The sequence below is a fragment of the Pelmatolapia mariae genome, linkage group LG23 (assembly GCF_036321145.2).
Source record: "Pelmatolapia mariae isolate MD_Pm_ZW linkage group LG23, Pm_UMD_F_2, whole genome shotgun sequence".
Taxonomy (NCBI): Eukaryota; Metazoa; Chordata; class Actinopteri; order Cichliformes; family Cichlidae; genus Pelmatolapia; species Pelmatolapia mariae.
In genome coordinates this window covers 21,540,041-21,560,643 of record NC_086246.1, presented here as the reverse complement: position 1 = coordinate 21,560,643, position 20,603 = coordinate 21,540,041, and the positions used below count along the sequence as shown (strand labels likewise).

The following is a 20,603-nucleotide window of genomic DNA, read 5'->3' as shown; positions in this document are numbered from 1 at the left end:
CAGTGGAGCATGATTCTGTTTTGAGAAAGGGAATGAGGATAAGGGCATTATCTTGCACCTATGCTTAAAGGCTGGATTTTTTCCCCCTTATGTTTCCATAAATACAAACACAATATCCAAGAAAATGGGATTTATTCTGTCACAGTGTGAGGCCGCACTTTACTGCACAATCTGAAATAGAAATCATTTTTGTGATGGAGGATAAGGGAGACAAAGGTCATGAGACAATACCAAGGTTGTACCAGAGCGTGTTTGTCTGAGAGGTACTTTGGGATGGCGGTGGTGTATTTTTATGTGCTGGAGATTTTATGCTCTAAACATTGGGATCTGCATGCCGACCTGCTTTTGTGTGCTTCTCGATGCGCTCCGATGTCATTTGGAGAGTCTCTTTCCCCACATTTGCCATCACCTTTGACATCTAGACACTCTGATTGCAAGGTAACAATTGAAAACTCGAATTGGAGCCCTGTTGTTCTACTCCCCTTATTTCTATCATAGCTGGTGATTGCCTTGCCACTTGGGGCTCTGTGCTTTTCCTTCTGGTAACTCATCTGCCCTCTGACACAGCCTCGATTGTCTGTCTGGCTTCACGAGTTTGGTGATTGATTTGTGGAACAAATGGTCCTTTAGGAATATTACTATTGTTGTCTTACAGTTTCTCAGACTGACATAAGGCAACTTCATACCTTCTTGTTTTGACTTTCTGTCACTTTTCCCTTCACATTTTTCTTTGGAGTGCTGCATCCAAGAGGGCATCTGGGTTTTCTGGACCAGTTGTTTTGAGAATTTTGGTTAAGAAATACAGAAGAATATAATGTTTTACCAAGGTTACTAGTTCTTTATGAGGGGTCGTTTAAGATCCTTTGACTTTCGCAGTATAATTTGCACTTGCCATTTTAATGGTACTGGCCATTATAATGAGGTTACAGAGATGTTTCACATCATCTCCGTGATCTCAAACATGATACTGCACTTGATCTACGTCAAATGCCAAATTTGATGTAGATTGTATGAGGAGTTGTTAAGATAGGCAAAGAACACCCAGCTGAAAACATGCATAATCTTTGACTGAATCATTCGTTTTCTTACTCTTAGCAAATTCATGGTTGTGGTTTGGACTGGAGGCTATCTCAGATGTCACGGGTCCAATTTCTGAAATTCGTCTCCATATGAATGACCAGTTAACCTACCAGACGTGTCTCTAGACTGTGGTAGGAAGCCGCAGAGATCCAGCATGCAGACTCCACATGGAAAGACCGTGGCCAGTCAGTGGAGATGAACCCAGGACTTTCTAGCTGGGAGGCAATGGTGCTAACCACACAACTGTGCTGCCCATTTTGATTTACTAATTACAAGATTTATAGCAAATCAGAATCTGTTATGATCCAGCCACTGCTGAAGTATCTCTGAGTTATGAGCAAGCTTCCTCTCTTGTTCAAATTCATTGTTTCCAGTGACAAAGACGTGACAAGTTGCATTTTCTATCACAGAAGTGTAGACCTAATGAATGCAGACACCTCTTTCCTTTTGGGAGCTACACAACCTGAACAATGGGAGCTGTTTGACCTGTTATCGACCTTGCCTTAGGCTCTATCATCATTAAAAGCGTTTGACAAAAAGAGTTTGTGTCTTTCATAATCACAAAGACTACCTTCATTAGTATTTAGAGCTCTGATCTAAAATATTTATGGGTCTAATAAATGCAAGTAGCTCAAGAAAGTTAGGGGGGCTAATATAAAATTATGATAGAAGGAAGCAAAGTAATTCTGTACTTTTAAGAAATATCACTTTGATGAAATTTCATGCCAGTCCTCTTAGGGCTTTCTTTAAAAGAAATGGCGTTCATTCAGCAAGTGGCCCAAGGGCAGCTTGCATATTTTCTCCACTCTGATACAATGTGAGCCACAAAAACCAACATGCAATAAGACCGTAAAACAGCAAAGTTTTTAATGACAGGCAGTATGTGTATGGTGTTTACTGTAATGCTAATGGCCTTGTTAATAAGATCCAGAGGCGAACTGTAGCAACCCATATATATGAACACAAACAGTGTTTCATTCTGCCTAGTGGCCACAGGGAGATAGAGAGCCAGTGGTGGTGAAATGAGCAAAACATGCTATTATGGCCACCTGCTAGATAAGATCATCTTGCCTTTTCGTGCTAATTAGCAGAAGATTTCACATCTGTCTGAAACAACGCATCTGTGCATTTGCATGTCGCCGCATAACACGTACGCATCCGTGACTGCAGAGAGAGAGTGAGTGGTCCGTCACGGCCGCCTCAGCCCAAGGCGCAGCAGCTTAAGGATGGGAACCTAAATCGCAAAGCAGCCAGTGAGCAAAAAGCAGAGATACAGAGAAGGTGTGCAGGAGAGTGGTAAGATAATAGGTAGCTGTGGGTTGTGCCTGAGACTGTACACGTGGCCTGAGCCTGTATGTCGGTACGATTGGATATGGTTGGCTGAGTAGAACCGACGCTCTCCTTTTCTCTCCTCTCCTCTGCAGCATGAAAGCAGGCTTGTTATGTAGAGGGACAGATACATAGAGCAGGGGACTGAGGGAGGCAGCATTGGCAGACATACAGGTATGTTTTGACAGACTTCAAAACAACTTCAGATGAATCCATAGGCAAAGTTGGCAACAACTATTTCACAGGAGCATTGCTATATTATGTGAATTAAAGATCCAGATACTATGAAAGCGTCCTCGCTGCACTGGAGGAAATTAATCTTTGTAATAGCGTTGCATTGTAGCTCTTTTCCAACATTCAGTGCTCCCAGTAAAAGGTTACTGCTTTGCTTTCAATCAAGTGCTTATTCATTGTCAAGGTCCTACAGCAAAAATGCTTTCACTTTCTTACATAAGAAAGGCTACCAACTGACACTAAGACAGGAGAAACTGACATGGTCACCTGTGCTGCCATAAGGTTGCTGCACAGTATGGCATTAAATCTCCACTACTGCTACTCTACTGGAACACAAGCTTTCCAAGAAATATTAATGCATGTGTGTTTTGATGACTGTGGCTGACTGTGATGTTGTGCACATTGTTGTGGGTTCAGATCTGGTGACTGTCAAGGTAATTCAGCAGGTCATTCAATGCCAGTGAGGGTGCCAGGTGGTCTGCTATCTATTCATATGCACAAGTGGACTCAAAGCATGCCATGCCAGTAAAGCATAGCCCACAGCATAACAGAGCCACCAGATCCCCATACTGAGCTAGCTTCATTTGTTAATATCTAATCAGCCAATCACATGTCAGCAACTCAGTGCATTCAATCATATGGATATGTTTAAGATGACCTGCTCAAGCTCAACCTGAGCATCAGTGAAGAAGAAAGGTGATTTAAGTGATTTTGAATGTGGCATATTTGCTGGTGCCAGACAGTCTGGTCTGAGTATTCTAGAAGTTTTCACATATAAACATTTTGCAGGGTTTACAGAGAATGTTCGAAAAAAGCAAAAATATCCAGTGAGAAACATTCCTCAGGGTAAAAATTATAAAGGCCAACTGCTTCAATGGTAACTTAAATAACCACTTGTTACAATCAAGGTATGCAAATGAGCACCTCTGACTGCACAGCACCTTGAACCTTGAAGTCAATGGGCTACAGTAGCAGAAGACTGCACCAGGTCTCACAATTTGCTCTCATCTTAGAACTGGAAACTACAGTTCACACAGGATTATCAACTTGGACAATTAAAAGTTGAAGAAACACCAACTGGGCTGATAAGTCTTGATTTCTGTTGCGAGATTTGGTAGGATCACAAATTTACATAAACAATGTGAAAGCATGGATCCATCCCCCCTTCAATCAACAGTTCAGGCTGCTAGTGGTGATGTGTTGGTGTGGAGGATATTTTCTTTGCATACTTTGGGTCCTTAATACCAAATGACATCATTTAAATGCCACAGTCTACCGGAGAACAAAGTAGTTTGGGCGACTGTGGCTCAGGAAGTAAAGCACGCCTATCTACTGGAAGAGTATGCCAAATTATCCTTGAGAAAGATACTGAACCATGTGTATCCTTGTGAGGGTGTGCACAAATGTTAGCCAGACTGCTAGCATGATTGGGTGAATGAGGCTTATAGTAAAACACTCTTTGGGTGCTCAGGGCACAAAAGTGCTATATAATTAGCAGTCCGTGTATTAAACATGACAGTGAAATTACTGTAGACTAAATGGTCTCCATAGTCACCAGACTTTATTCCAGGGGTGTCGAACTCCAGGCCTCAAGGGCTGGTGTCCTGCAGGTTTTAGATATCACCCTGGGCCAACACACCTGAATCAAATGATTAGTTCATTACCAGGCTTCTGGAGAACTTCAAAAAATGTTGAGGAGGTAATTTAGCTGTGTTGGATCAAGGACACATCTAAAACCTGCAGGACACCGGCTGTTGAGGCCTGGAGTTTGACACCCCTGCTTTGTTCTATCCAGTAGAGCAACTTTGGTCACCTTTGACCTGTCGTGTCAACGTCTCTGTCAAGATATATATTATATATATTATATATTTTGACGGAGATGTATATATTAAGAACATGGATATTTGTTTTGTTGTTTTTTTTTCCTACCCAGGTTGAGGTTCAAATAATAAAAAGTGATAATGCTGTGCAGATTGTATGCACAATGACCGAATGTCACTTAATTTGTGGGTGCTGTGTCACAATAACCAATAAAAATACAGAAACAGGAGCTGAAAGTACCAAAGTAAGAGCCAGATCATAGTCTTTACTTTCATATACTCACACCATCGCTGAAGCTTTAAAAAAAAAAATCTGCCTGTTTAGTGTTTTTGACGATGATTTCCTGCTGCAAACACCTTTTTTGTCGCCCTTTGTTAACGCCTTTGAAGAAGTGTGTAAGACATGCAGGTTCAGGTGAATACAAAACATTGTAATTAGTATTTTATCTCCTTCCTTCTTTCGCTCTCGCTCTATCCCACTCGTTGTGTGTGTCTCTCTCTCGCCGTCTCCGTGGTTCAAGGGAAGAATTCCCTTCAATGTCTTCACAAAATCACACACAATTAAAGCAGAGCATTTTTGCCTCGGGCCCTCGCTGCTCTGTGTGCTTAAAAAAACCTGCGCACACACACACACACGCACACAAACACACAATGAAGTAAAGGCCAAAACCACATATACACCCCCGCGCGTTCTTATATGTACAGCCGCACAAACAAACACACAAAAGCACGTTCTCTGCGGTGCATTTATTTGGCCATGGCTTTAATGGGGCTTCTTCTTCTTTTCTTTTTTTTTTTATGGAGTACAGGATTACAGAATCACATCCCTCTCTCTCGCTTCCAGCTGATTGGACACTCTCCACTCTGTCAATCAAAGACTGGATTTATCCTGCTGCTAAATGCAACGGTGCGTTTAGCCCGCTTCAGTCTGCTCTAGATTTAGTCACACCAACTTAGCTGCTGGCAAGTTCCTGCACCCTGTTGTACCGCTTCCAGATGTCGCTGAATCATGTCACAAGGCCAGCTCAGTCAGCTCCTCCTCGGCTGACCTTAATCACTTCCATTGAGAAATCCGGTGATTGAGGCACGAGGCAGCTTCTGTAAAACTTAACTTGTGAAATAACTTGCCCTCCCTTGTAATGAATCCTACTTTTCTTGCCTAGAGCTCCTTACCTCAACACGTTTTTAATATTATGGTCTTCACTACACTTACGTGTTAACCAGGCCTTCCCATGGCATCTCCCTGTGGCTAATTAGCCTAGCATGAGCAACGCAAGCACATGGCTAATTTAGCATTTATTTCTCCGTCACTGTTTCTTGCACTGTATTTACACATGCTGTTTACACGCTCAATTAAACTGTGGACTTCACCACAAAGCTTTGCTAACATGCCAGCAGCATCCCTGTGTTTAGCTGCAGTCGTAAAGCAATCCCTCTGTTTTTCTATTTGCTGTAGATGTGGTTAATATGGACGGGGGCACTCGAAGTGATTCGAGTCAACCACTTAACGGCTGAAGAACACCCACTCGTGTTCTGTATGACCCCTCGCTCTCTCAGACGCTCTCTTGGCTGAATTTTCATCCATTTTCAGTGTCTTTGCTCTGCCATATGATGACAGTTGTCTATGATTCACATGGCACTTGCAGACCTACCTTGCTGACTGACCCTCGGCAAGCACCTGTACTGAAAACCATTTAACCTTCACCCTGTACTCCTAAAGAGCTAGAGCTGTGGGTTTAAAAAAAAACAATTAAAAAAAAGAAACAACTGCAAAGCATATATTGATTTATTTTTTTTTGGGGGGGGGGTTATGCTCAAAGGCTTAAAAGTTGTCTTTTCTGAAATTCCCACATTTGTACTAGCTAGCTAGCTACTTGTAACTCACTCTTTGGAAAATCCCTGAAAGCTTCTTTTCTTTCCAGGACTCGTGGACCTGTGATTTTACCACCTGGGAGAAAATGCAACACTAGTCTTTCACTTCACTAATTTTTGGGACTTTAGATCCATTCACCCTTAATGGTGCATCTATCTTTGCATTTTGGACTTAAAGGAGCATTTGTGCTATGTCAGAATGCGGGAGGAAGATTGACAGTGACAGAGCTGCTTCCTGTTACATTTTAAGAACATTTGTTGCACTTTTGACCACATGTAGTGTCAAATTAATTTACAGTAAATGCCTTAACCACGCTGTGTGCGGTGGTTAGCAATGCCACCTCACAGCAGCATGGTCTAGGTTAAAATCCTGGGTTCTCTCTGGTTATTTTAGCATGCTCCTGTAGTCCAAAGACTTACTTGAGTTAGGTTGACTGGCAATTTTAAATTTGCCAAAGGTGTGAAAGTGAGCATGAATAGTTGTCTCTCTGTGATAGCCTTCTGATAGACTTTTGAACTATCCAGGGTGGACAGTACCTGGACAGCTGGGATAGCCTCCAACTACCCTGTGACTCTGAACTAAATAAGTGTAAGTAAATAGATAGATGGATGGTATCTGATTTACCTAATGAGAAAGGTTTTCAGTCTGCAACTATCGGTTGTCAGTTTTTGCTATTGCAAAAATGAGATTACCAAGTGACACGGTCATTAGAAGCTGTCCTAAATGCTGAATGCATCTGGCAAAATCAAGTCTTTGTACTCCCACAAACTGAATGCAAACATGTGGGCTACAGTCACATATGAATCCAGGCTGTGACAGCCACGTGCCAAAAGTTAGTGGAGCATTTTCTACTGTACTCAACTTTCCTGAGCTTCATGCTACATTTCAGTGCCAAGCATGGGTGCAGCTGTGTCCAAGAAGAAAATGTTGCATTAGTGTCACATACATGGGTACCTGGGACCAATACCCTCTGCTTGCCAATACCCTCTAAATATCTTTAGGAGGGTATTGGCAAACACTTTAAGTGGGAGAGGATAATATGTTCTTAATTTTTCACAAGAAAGTTATGATTCATTTTTTTTAAAATTAGGTTGTATTTTTTCAGTAGCGCTCCTGAGTACTATGACCAGCCAGTTGTGTGTATTAATCCAGCAACTCTGAGGCAAACATTGTGCTTTTTCTCACCTTTGTTGCCGGGTTCAGATACCATAACTGATGCTGGAATTAATCATGTCTCATTGTTGTTAGGAAAGCTGGCGAGTCATGTATAGTATTGACCACCTCTGACACATTACAAATGGCAATCAATGGTTTTGTTTGTTGTCTTATTTTGCTTGTCTCCAAAGCTTCTCAAAGGAGCTAATAATTGGAGCTGATAATTGCTACCAGGCACATAACGTATTGACCCAAGCTCTGTAATAAGCCGGTTGAATGCAGCCGAAAAACATTCCATGCCTGAAAATTGATATAATTAGCATGTCTCTTTGTGTCCCCTCCAGGCGAGACAGTGTTGAGTAAACAAATTCTCCCATCCCATGTCATATTCCAAATCCCGTCAGCATTCTCATTAAAATGTCAACGTATAGCCACCGTGTGGACTCTATGTTGTGCATTCTAGCTCAAAAATGCCAACTGAACACTAATGTTCCCCAGGTTCGACTTAATTATATGATTCACACCAACGATTCCAGCAGCATGGGGAGAAAAAAAATCAGGCCATTTTTCTTTTGCCCACTGAGTTTTATGAGCGACTTATTATGTGATCAATCACATACAGCAAGAACAGACCAGAATCAATTAATAATTGAAAACCGTTAAAGTGCTAGAAGCACTGATTGGAATCTGCTTTAAGTCAAAGGCAGGTGGTGCGGAAGGGCACAGGGTTAAATAGACATGATTAATCAACCTAAGAATAGCATTTGCATCCATTTGAAACAATGCGTGTGTGTGTATATGTGTGTGTAGACAGTAGCGGTGTGTGTAGCTATACTCCAGACTAATTACACGTATGTTTGAAGTGTACTGTGCTTTCACATCAGGCAATTAGTGGCCAATTTAAATGTACTCACAGGTGTCACGTGGTTTTTATTTTGAGTGTCTTGTTGATGGATGTTCCCTCTGCCACAATGATGGCACAAAGTGGGCAAATGAACTGCTCAGAGCTGAAAAACATTTTTAAAAAATTGAATTCTAGATGCTGGTGAAGCAACCAAACATGCTCAAACTTTAGCTTCTGTTATTTAGCAGTGGAGTCCAAAGTTAGTTGACACTAAGCACAAAAACTGTACTTTATACAAATTATAGCTCTGTGTGAAAGCGGTACAGTAATTGTTTCTACTTCAAACTCTGCAAGTGGAATGGACTTTCTATTGAATTCTATTGAATTTTCATTGTGCGACACCATAAGAAAATAATCCTTCCGATACAAATGAGCCCACTAAGTCTCTGAACTTCCACCATTGACTGTTTGACATCGTAACAATCGAGCTGCACTGCAGAAACGATCAAATGTATTGAAAGCTGCTCCTCTACCCCCACCATGGAAATGTGGCAGTGCCTCTTTACTGCCATCTATAGGTGGCACCCGGTTATGACAGAGTTCTCCCGGTGATAGCAGCTTGAGTGTGGCGCTGCTGTTGGTTAGAGCCATTCTCCCCAGAGAAGCTGCAGCTAATCATTGCATCATTTCCTCAATTATTGACAGCCGCCCTGTTAAGTTCCCAGTGTTATAGAGAGAATTAACATCCATTAGAGTATTATTCAGCCTTCATCTGCGTGCCTGTGTGCGCCTGTGTGTGTTTGTATCTGTGTGGGGTTTGATTTTGATTCTAACTAGACTCGCAGCTCCAAGGGCTGAGAACGAGGAGCTGAGACATGACAGGCTCATCAAAATGTCTCACGATGCCGTGTGACTACTGCTGCGTCGAGAGGCCCTGGCCTAAAATTGACCCTCTCCCCACTGAGTTGCCAATCACCGCTCATCACATTAGACATGTAGACACACTCAGCTCCAACGGTGCTGTTGAGCTGCATCTATGCTCCTGCTTTATTTTATTTTTTTTCCTCCTCCCGTTTTCCTCCTTTGACACAGTCTCACATACTTCAGGCAGACACTTATTCAGATACCTGCCTTTCACTGCAGCCTTTAAAAACTTTCACTGGATCACCTATTGTGCGGCATTATAGTGCCACTTACAATGGACCAGCACAGACAAATGGCCTCTGATTGTAGTTTGCCTCTGTCACTGCCACCGGCTGCAAGTTTTTACTGTGTCTTCCAGGCAGCATATTGCCTGCACTCCCCCCCCCACACACACAATAGTCTGGTGTATCTTAGCGAGGGTGTAAAAAGCCTTGCATGACAAGTTTTGCGAGCAAAGAAAACACCGGCATTATTGAGTTATTTGCCGATTTCTGCTCGTTTTGAGCTTTTAAAATCCCGCATTGCACTGTTGTTCGATTCATATACCATTGTCGAGAGAGATAACAGCAAATAGCATTACCTCAGGCTGAAAGGAATCCCGTTCATTGTGAGGCTGACTGACAAGCTTGTCACAAACAGCCATGTGCCTAATAGAAGGTATCAAGCCAATCTGTCTCTGAGCTTTGTGCGGCGGAATAGCCGTCTGTTGTTCTGTTGAACGGAAACTTTGAAAAGCAGTTAAAGTTGAATAAGAATATATAAACTGTTCTTTTCAGCTCTGACAATGCCTCTTATACAAGAACGAGCCAAAAACACGTCTGAGGAACGCTTTTTTTATACGGCAAGGGTTCATGCACGTAAGCCCGACACACAAGTGATGCAAACAGATAATGCAACAGAATCTCTTAAAAAGGGACGGAAAACGCCCACTTTGCTGTGGAAGGTGATGCGTTTTGGGAGCAATTTTCTATTATTATGTCTATCCAGTCAACAAATGTGAAACTTCTTTGTGTTTTATAGTCTCACTTGCAATAACTAATCCATTATCCTCTCTTCCTCTGTCTCTCTTTTGTTCTCTTACAGCCGCCTTGCAGGTGTCTATATCCTTGAACAAAGTGGAGTTAAGTGTCGGAGAGTCCAAGTTCTTCATCTGCACAGGTACACAAATGGCATGACACCCACCCCACCTGCACAAGCTATTCTTTTTAAACTTCTCTATACTCTTCCTTTGAGACTTTTTTTCCCTCCTTTGGCTCTTTGTGACATCATGAGTGCAGAATGAGAGCCAATCAGAAGAAAGGTTGGTTTTAAAAGAAAACACGATCTGATATCCGTGTGTTTGTGTTGATCCTTTGTTCCTGTCACTTTGATCATAAGTGGGCCAGACCGGTCAAACACCCCTTTTTGTTTGTGCAATGTTTAACTACACATTTAAGCCAGTTTAACATAAGAAAATAAAGTGCAGTTCCAACAGTAAACCTCAGTCATATATAAATGCTGCTACAGTAAACAAAAGAAATGTGTCAGCACAACTTTTTGGGCTTAAACTGTAATAAACCAGACCACTTGAGGCCAACTCGCCTCAAGGGACAAGGGGCTGTACTGAAACCTGCTTTTGCTGATGCTTTTATTACAACATGAGGACCTCAGTCTGTTATGGCATTATTGTGATGATGTAGGGTGTCATATTGAAAAAACAAAACATGTATTGTACAGCTCTCTCTATTCATATGATGTATTACGTGATATGATTTGTTGAGAATATTTTTTTAGGGTCAACTTTTACCTTGTGTGGTGAACCCTTGTGAAGGTCAAGCTCAAATGCTTAGCCAAACTCATGTGCCCGAAGGTCTATTGATCCAAAACAAACTGGTAGCAAAAATTGATTTTGACCTTGACTTGTTTTTCACCAAAATTAAATGAGCTTGAGCTGTTATCGATGTCGACCATCAAAGAAACATCGAAAATGATATCTTAAAAACTGTGAACACTAGACTGTTAACATACAGACAAACAAGCTGACCCGATTATGTCCTGTAATTACAAAACTGAACTCCCAAAAATTTCATTTTTTTGTAGACCCACTGTAAAAAAAAAAGAAAAAAAGAAAAAAAAAAGACTTTTTTATAGTCAATAGTGAAAAATCAGGAACTACTATTGTAGTATGAACAGCTGTTGGGGAGTTCTTTATCAGCAGAAAGTGCTGTAAAGGTTATTAAAATACATTTAAGAGTCCACAAAGTTAAGCCCGTCTTCACATTTTCTAAAGCCATCCTGTGAGGCCGGACTGGAGTCTTTGCCAAGCTGATTCTAGGCCCCGGGCCTTATGTTTGACACTCCTTTCCTACGTCATAACAAAGCTGGTTTAGGATCAACATTGCACTGGACCAATCACATTGTCTGAGCTTTCAGTTAGCATTAGCCAAGAAGTTAGCTAAAGCTTCACTAGCAAACCATCCTGGGTGATCTAAATTTGGCTAACAGCAAACCTAACTTGATAACATATTTATTATACTGTATGAATTAACAAAGAATTTAAATGCTTACCAAATTCCTCTTTTTTTTTTCCTCAACACTCCAAAGCAACAATGTGATTGGTCAGTAGCAATGCTGATCCTAGACCGATGTTATTATGATCATTCAGGGACAATACCAAAATGAGGATATCATATACACCTTAAAAGGAGAAGAGATAAAATGGCTTTCACTTTACTACAGCCCAGTATCAGATAAACAAGCATTATTTTGATCTGATGATGGTGCAAAAGTCAAAGAAGTAAAAGGAGGACGCTGAAAATGACCATAAAGGGTCTCTTTTTAATATTATGCATATGTATTGTATCCGTGACTGTTTGGAGGCAACGGGGGGAGTCTTATATCATTGCTCATGAATGTCTGTTTGTGTGACAGATAACATAAAACAATCCATAACCTCCATATGGAGAGGGACTCTTTGACCCCACTGTGACTCGATCCACACGGGGGCGGGGGGGATGCTCCTGGCTTACCGTTCCTCCTTCTCATTGTCCTCTCTGAACGTTATATCAACATAGCAGAAAAACCCGATGGTGGGAGCCAGTGGCTCAGTGGGGTGGCGGCACACTCTGGCAGCCCAGGCCGTCCCCTGCTGACTGCCTCTTCTGTCCTGCCAACACACTCAGTGTGGAGCTAACAGCAAAGGGACTAGAGACACATACTGGGAGGAGCATCCAGGGGGCATCGAAGTCTAATAGGAGCTTCGGTGGGACAGAAAAAAAACAGAAAAATAACCGAGGCGAATGGAATCAAACTGGCAGAGATTGAAAAGTTGGAGCTTTCGCTGTGGAGAGCTCAGAAGTGAGAAGAATGGAAAAGGCTTTGAAAAAGAGTTGTAGATGTAGGTGGGAGATAAGTTGCCACCATCCGCTGTCAAAGTGCATGGGAGGAGGTGTTTGTGTCACACGCTGCTTTCTTTTGGCCTTTTTCACCACAGGCGGCCACGCCGAGCCTGAGTTTTACCATATTCACATGCATTTCTGCCAACTGAGAAACAGTGAGAGGCAAGAAAAAGAGAAAGCTCAGTAAAACTGAGACCCACCCGCAAACAAGTAAAGTGACTTTTTTTTTACCTTTCAGTCACCACGTAGCACCGAATGAATCAGGCCTACGTCAATATCGATAAAAGGAAGGATCAGAAAGGGCAGAGAGGCAATTGTGTCGTATGCTGATTCACGGATTGGAGAGCAGCAATGAGTACGTTTCTCTTTAAAAAGACAAAAAGAATGTGAGTTGAAGTGATTTGTGTATTTGATGCCTGTCTTTCTTGTTCTGAAAAGTTTGCCATGAAGAACAAGCCAGAGGGTTACCGATAGACACATTCTTTATATCAAAAGAGCACAACCTCTCTTTTTTCTTAAAGACATTAAAGCAAAGGTCAAAATAAGGTCAACTATGAGTCAACGTGGTAGCCTGAAGGAAGAATCTTTTTATCATATTGGCTGAATGTCAGTGCTTTTGCATTATTCATGTCTGATCTCAAATCTTTCTTTTAAATAATTTCAGCTGAAACTTTATCAATTTCAGTCATTTCAAAACGCCTCAGAAATGGCTTTTTAAGCCTTTCCACACTGATACATGGCATGGCTTTGTTTCTTAGCGGTTTCTTTAGATCGTGATTTGTGGTTGGTGTGGCAGCGGAGAATAGTAGGGACAGGGTGAGAAGGAGGCAGATGATGATCTACTGTGCTGACAGTGGGGAAGGGAGCAGCCTATAGAAGAAGATTTCCAACTCTCCAAACAAATTTCAAGTAAAAATGAAAAAGAAAACTCAGCTGCTCTGCTTCGCGTGGCTGTGTAGGTGTGCATCAATTACATTTGATTGACATGGACCAACTCCATGCTGGTCCATGAAACAGCTGTTAATGCAATACACAAACTGCACAACTTTCCCAGTCGAAGGAGATGCAGTCAGCTCGGTGGGATCCAACACGAGCGCGTAATTTTTGAGAGTTCTGTTCTTACTTTTTTATTAGGAAAGTCACTTTAATTACTTTGGAATAAGATGTCATGCACTTTGATGCACCAGCTAGTGCTTAGAAACATGAAACCCAGTCTACTGTCTATAGTCATGAGCTGTGTCCCAATTCCTAGGCCACATCCTTCGAAGGACCCGGCCTTTGTGGTCTACGTGGGCCGGGTCCTTCGAAGACCGAGAAGGCCAGAAGGCTTTGAAATGGGACGGTCTAGCCTTCAGATTTGCATCACCAGCTCAGCCAAACCGATTTACTCAGGAACAAATAAAACACTGAAGTCAAACAATAACATTTTTAAGTTATCTAGCTGACTTATATATCATGTTAAACCTGAGTAGCGAAAGACCTGGGATCTGAAAACGATGTGCTGGGAGTCCGGTGTTCTCGCCGGCTCTAGTGAGCCTCGACCTCCCAGTCAGCTATCGAGCTGGTGGATAACAGACGTCTCCGAAAACGTCAGAGCACTTTTGCAAATATGTGATGTCTTGATGAATCGAGCAGATATTTGAAGTTTACACAGCTACATTCTCCCCCGAAAATATGTTAAAAGTTTATTTTGTGACCCAGAAAGAGTAATATTAAAACTAAGCAGCTGCTGCCATTGTTGGAAACTGGAATTGGCTGCCCGTGCTATGAATTCTGGGATAGGTTGCTCCACGAAGGATATACCCGACCCATCCTTCCTTGTCAGACGCATTTGGAGCAGCCTTCGTCGCCTGGCTGTAACGTAATCGGCCTTCAAATGCGCCCTCTGAAGGATGCGGTCTAGGAATAGGGGCACAGCTATGGTGTTGCTGCTGGCTACAGTAATGTCTGATCCCACCACATTCCCACATACCCGATAAAGCTCATCAGCTAAGTTTTGAATAACTTGTTGACAGAGTCAAAAGATCTGGAGCAAACCTGACTCAAGTTTGCTCCATACCTATTTATATATATTTTAGATAATTGTGGTTTTAGGCACTCCTTCAGGGAAACTGTACATGCAGTGTCTGTGTGTGTTTGTTATGGCATAGCGGTGACAGAGTTCAAGGAAGACCTCGGCACTGCCTTGAGAACTTTCTTTGTCCCCACTACATTTGCCCAAGTTCCCACTGAGGCAGAGACCTGCTGGTCTTTGAAGGGTCACGGGGGCGATCTTGAAACAGTGAAACAGTAAAACACCATAAAGCCTCTTTGAGATGCATTGCTACTCTGGCACCGCTGTTCTCTGAAACCCATTATTCCCTATGGTCTGTGGCACGCATGAATGCTTTTTTACTGCATAGAGCAAAACGAAGTGCAGTCCAAGTGTGCCGTCCGGGGAGCACTCACAACTGCTGTACATTTGCACAACTAAAAAATGAAGAATTACAGGATGCAGGTGCAGATTGTACACATATATCAGAAGTGGCTAGTGTGACAAAAATGTTTGTCCATGCACTCAACCTTGTAGTAAATCTTGTGCATATCACTTTATATGTGAAGGGGCCATTTATGGTACACCTAAAGAACAGTTTGTTTATTCCATCAGGTTGGGCATTTGAACATTATGGATCCGACATATTTGCAAGATCAAATATGAAGACCCTGCTGTGCTGATCCTTTGTTAATAAGGGAGCGGCTGACAGACGCTATTGTAGATGTGAGGATTTTTATGATATAGCAATGAGGACAGTGTTCAACAGCTGTAAGGTTTATACATCACTCAATAATAAATCCCAACAGTTCTTTAATTATATTTAAAGCAGTATGACTAATATGTTTTCATGTTTTACGTACAACAGGTTATGATTTTTTGCGATAGTTGAGGGTTTTCTCCAATAAACCAAAATGAGTGTTGGAATGTACTCTCCCTGCTCTATGAAATATTCACAAAGGGTTAACCATCCATTTATCAATGCCCAAAGTCCAGTTTAGACACTTATTATGAGGAAATTTATGGCCCAGGTTAAAGTTGACTAGGATTATACTGTGAAGGGATGAAGTACGAATAATATGCAAGGATTAAAGTTATTAGGAAAGAGCAATGCCTTACTTAAACAAGACACCTTTAAGGAGGCTGCTGGTCCTGTGTTAAATAATCATTTGTCCTGCAGGTGGTCTGTTTATCTTTCAAACTCGGGTCCTCTACCAGAGGCCCGGGAGCTTGACATCAGGAACATTTCTGTTCCTGATGTCGTTTCTGTGATCTGCTGGAAACACTCCGCCAGTTTGGAGACTCCTGTTGCCTTCACCCTTCACATCTTCTTTAGCTCCTCTATCCTGTCTTCAGCTGCTGCTACAAAGGTCAAGAATGACTAGACCTGTGAACTTTGACCTTCGTAGTATTTCTATTGCAGCTAATTATCACATAGATCGTTAATGCACTGGCATTTTCACCAAACTCTTCTAAAACATAGACCATTGACTTGAGAGTAAATGAAGTCCTGTCTATTCACTGACCTTTGCTTTAAAAAGAGAATGTGAGAGGCAGAATTAGCTCTTATTAATACACAAAAGAATAAATTAAGCACATTTTCTTTCATTAAACTTACTCCATAAAAATGACATTCAGTGGAGTTTTTAGTTGAGGCCATGAACTGACGGGAGACAGCGAAGACCTGAAGATCTCAGAGGTCAGGAAAAGCAAAAAAACATGAATGACTAAATGGATAAACTGAGAGATATGAATGTTTTTTGTAGAAATAGCTCTCCACAATATCAGTGTACAATGCACACAATATCAAATATCTAGAATTAAAGTAATTCCACACTTAAAAACATGTCATGTATCCAAAACAGTGCCAGCTGATGTAAATGGTGGACACAGATGAAGACCAATATTTTTTTATAAAAGGAGCATCTATTTATACCTAGACCAGAAAAGTCATATGAAAGCTATTAGACTTTATACCTCACTGCACACTTTTTTTGCACACTTTTACACAAATCAGTGACTGCATGCATAGTTTCACAAAGTCGAGGTAAAAAGGATATAGAGCTACAAAATTGTGATAGGGAGAAGGTCTGGGTGGACGGATGGGTCCAACAAAGACGCTTTGACCCAGGAGACTTTGGTTTGTGTCCAATATGAAAACAAAAGGTCATTGTTGACTTATTTTCTTTTTCTAACTTTAATTTTCATGATTCCAGTCATGGTTTGCTTAAGCTTATGAAAGAAACCTGTCACATTCAGGAAAAGATCAGGCTTTGGGCTAAAATAAACCCTTTCACAACATTAACCATATTTTGGAAAGCCATTCTGGCAATGTGTGTGTGGATGAAAATAGCATTGGTGGCTACGGTAGATACTTGTGTCTGTCGTGCTTTGCACACTGTGCTATACATGGATGCAAATAGCCACACTGAATATTCATCCCAGGTACAAATAGTATTGTTGGCGACTGACAGTGCTAATAGCATGTACCTTTAAAAACAAAAACAACACCCGCCAAAAACTCCCTCATTTAATCATTCCTCATGCACAGTTTGCTACTTTAATGGGCTGTTTTTTTGCTAATGCAGTCCCGGACCCGTGAAAACAGGAAGTGTGAGTTTTTTTGCTGAACTGGAGGAAACTGGCAAAACAATAAGGTGAGAAAGCCAAGGATTATTACCAAATGGGAAGATTGGTTTGGATGGTAATTATACATTTTGAGGAAATGGTTTGGAAAAAATGCACGCTACATTAAAAAACATTACTAACACAGTATCTACAAACCATAATTAAACTTTCCTTTTAAAATATTCAGATTAGTTTATTTTATCTCTTTAAAAGTAAAATATTTTGTGTCCAGTACTTGTGTGGCCACTGTTTACTTTACCAGGGACATGATGCAGAAACTGCAAACTGAAATGACTCCCAGTGTCAGTATTGGGTTCACAGCATAAAGCTGCATTCATGCCATTAAATAAAAAAAATCAGCCCCTTTATTCATTTCAATGAGGCTCTGAGGGAGAGTTGCAAAGGAGCCCACTGCAAAACGTTGGACCTTTTATCAAGGTAGGTGAACCTCAGTCTTTGAAGAAATGCCACTGACTAGTCAAGTGCATTAACCTGGTTGATTATGTATTTCTGCTATTTATTTAGTAGCTATGGCAGCAGAAGATAAAATGCTAACCTCCCATGGACCTGCTGTGCAAACTTAAAACTTCATAGATGATCTTTCATCATCTCACTGGTCTCTGAAACTGTTTGCATTGCCATGAAGTCAAATACCACCATTTTTGCCAGTGCTCACAGATACACACCAGGCGGCATATGGCATTGGTAGCTCAAATCATATATTTTTGCTAGACTTTACACTACAACAGCCATCTTTAAACACTGCATAGTGTTTATTCACATTATGACCAGTAGTTGCAGTAAGTAGTGTACCTCCAATCAATCAGTAAACATTAACAGCCTTCATAACATACCTTCATGATTTATTGCCTTCTTACAGTACTGTGCAGAAGTCTTGAGTCACCCCTGATTTGTTTATATTTTGATTCGAAGGAGCCATTTTTTTTAAAGTGATATTGAGCAATAGTTCTTCAGGTTTTCCGAAAGTCATTGACAACTTTCCTTTGGACGTTGGCTCTTTACTCCTTACTTATTTTGAGGCCAGTTTGTTCGCTTAACAAACTGGCCTATGAGTCATTTAAGCATACAAAAACTAACTCAAGGAATGAAACAGTGTTGTGTCTACACATAACAGACAACTTGGAAAGAACTAGTTTTGTATCTAGCAGCCTGTCACTAAAACAGATAATTTATTCCAGTTTCTTGAGTTGACTTTATTTGAATGTATTAAAAATGCCAACGCTAACACAGTTTGACAGGCCCCTAAATATATCTTTTATTTGCATTTGCTGGTGCAAATATTTCCTGCACCAGCAAAGAGCTATTAGATGAAAACTTGCCGTGTCTCAGAGTGTTGTGTAATGTGTCCTTTTAAAAGTCCAGGAGAAAAGAGAAGTGCCAGGCCTAAACAAAATAAACTATCTACAGCAGATGAAAAGTATCTATTTTTTCGCACGACAATGATCCCAAACGCACTGCCAATACAGTAAAAGCATACCCTGTATAGAAAAAACACAAAGTGGAACACCATCAGTCATGGATTGGCCTCCCCAGAGCCCGGACCTCAACATTATTGAAGCAGTGTGGGATCATGTTGACAGAGAACAGAACAAAAGGCAGCTTTGATTGCCCTTCAAGAAGCCTGGAGAACTATTCCTGAAGACTACATAAAGAGTAGTTATACACTTTATTTCCATGTAGTTTTGTCAGGTTTCAATAGATTGCTTCACAGATTTCTCATTTTTCAAGCAAAAGATATGAGAGGTGCCTGAAAATGTCAATTAAACATTTTGTCTCATTAATGTCCATTCAGGAAGCTGTATTTTTCTTAAAACTTGGGAAATTATTGCCTGTTATTTGAAGACACTAGCACAATCATGTCAGCAAGACTTTCCAAACAAATTTAAGCGTCATTATCAAAGCGTCATCAAAATAATTATGACTTTATTAGTATTCAACATTGTAACCAGTTTTGGGGTTTTTTTTACAGTTGGAGAAAACAAACAGCATATTTGAAATGAACCTGGACTCATGGCGTGACAAATAAGGAAGTGGATAAATGGGTGTTTAGGTGTGTGGTTAACCTCCCATGTGACTGAAGTGGCAGAGAGCCAGAACAAGTGTTGGCTGCTGCAGAAGACAGGAGACAGCTACAAAAGCAACCTCGGTAGCCAGCCGAGATCCAGCAGCTATTGTGTTTCTCCGTGTTTTCTTCAGATAACCAAAGCAGGGAGGGCCACATCCCTCGTCCCAGTAGACCTGCATTTTCCCAGTGGCTAGACATTACAGAGTAGACAGAGATAGATATATAACCAATAATTTTTATACCAAGCGGCACACATAAACACGCTGACCGGTGAGATTCTTTCCCTGGTCAGCCTTTTACTCTGCTGCTATCTACTTCCCTGGAGACCTAAATCAATTTCTACCAAGACCCCAATGCCAGGTGCTGTGGGAATCTGAGAGTGTTGAGGCTTGTGCTCAGCTAATTTTGGCACCAAGAGGCCTCCTTAGTCAATAATCTACCCTGTGCAGGAGCTGAGGAGATTGCTTCGGTATTTCTTTCAGCTGCTCTCTCACTGCCAAGGAGGACACAAAGCTTTTCCGCTTGTCCCGGTTCCATCTGAAGTGTCACTACTTCGTGATTTTCAGGATTAAGCTGTCATTCAATCACGGCGCCGCAGTAGACGTTTCGGGTAGAAAAAGTGATCATTGTCTTACTGCACAACATTTAGAAGAGACGGTCATTGTCTTCCAGCAGAAATCAGTAATAACACCAGAGATTATGCAGATTTTCAGAGCTGTTCGACAGAAAATTTCCACAAGCTATTCATGCAGTTGTAAAGACGCACAGAGGGGAGGCAGGGCTGAGCGTGGAAAACAGGGCATCACGCTCTGCACTCCTGTCTTCTCAGATCATCTGTGAAGCAAATGGCCTGTCACCACACTAGCTGCATCACTGTGAGCATATTTAACTGTCTCTGCTGTCAACAGACTGTAAAATGGAAAGCACTGATAACGTTGGGATTCTAACAGGTATAAAGAGACGGCCGCGGGGATGCTAGACGCTTATCTGCTCCCCACAAGCCTCCGGTCGGAAAGCCCGGGACGCTCGGTGCTGTAATGTGATTTGAGCAACACTCGTGTTTGATTGCCTCATCAGATTTGTTGGCCTTGAAACTAATGAGCAGCACACGCCAAGCATGCAATTCTGATGGTTGTTGGAAACACTGTGATGATGATCGGAGTTGGGGTATGTAAGCTGGAGCCGGCATTTTGGAAGCATGGATATCAAGAGGGAACTTTG

At 41.5% G+C, this 20,603-nt stretch overlaps 1 protein-coding gene across 3 annotated transcripts in view; it reads left to right on the top strand.

Annotated features, from left to right (window-relative positions):
• The window catches only part of LOC134620840 (neural cell adhesion molecule 2-like), a 381,750-nt gene that overhangs the window by 244,995 nt on the left and 116,152 nt on the right, over positions 1 to 20,603 (top strand). For 2 of the 3 annotated variants that reach the window (XM_063467151.1, XM_063467150.1), the window contains exon 2: positions 10,343 to 10,417. The exons of the other annotated variant lie outside the window; for it this stretch is intronic. In XM_063467151.1, the coding sequence (XP_063323221.1) occupies positions 10,343 to 10,417 (75 nt within the window). The remainder of the gene's footprint in view (positions 1 to 10,342; positions 10,418 to 20,603) is intronic. 3 annotated transcript variants of the gene reach the window in all.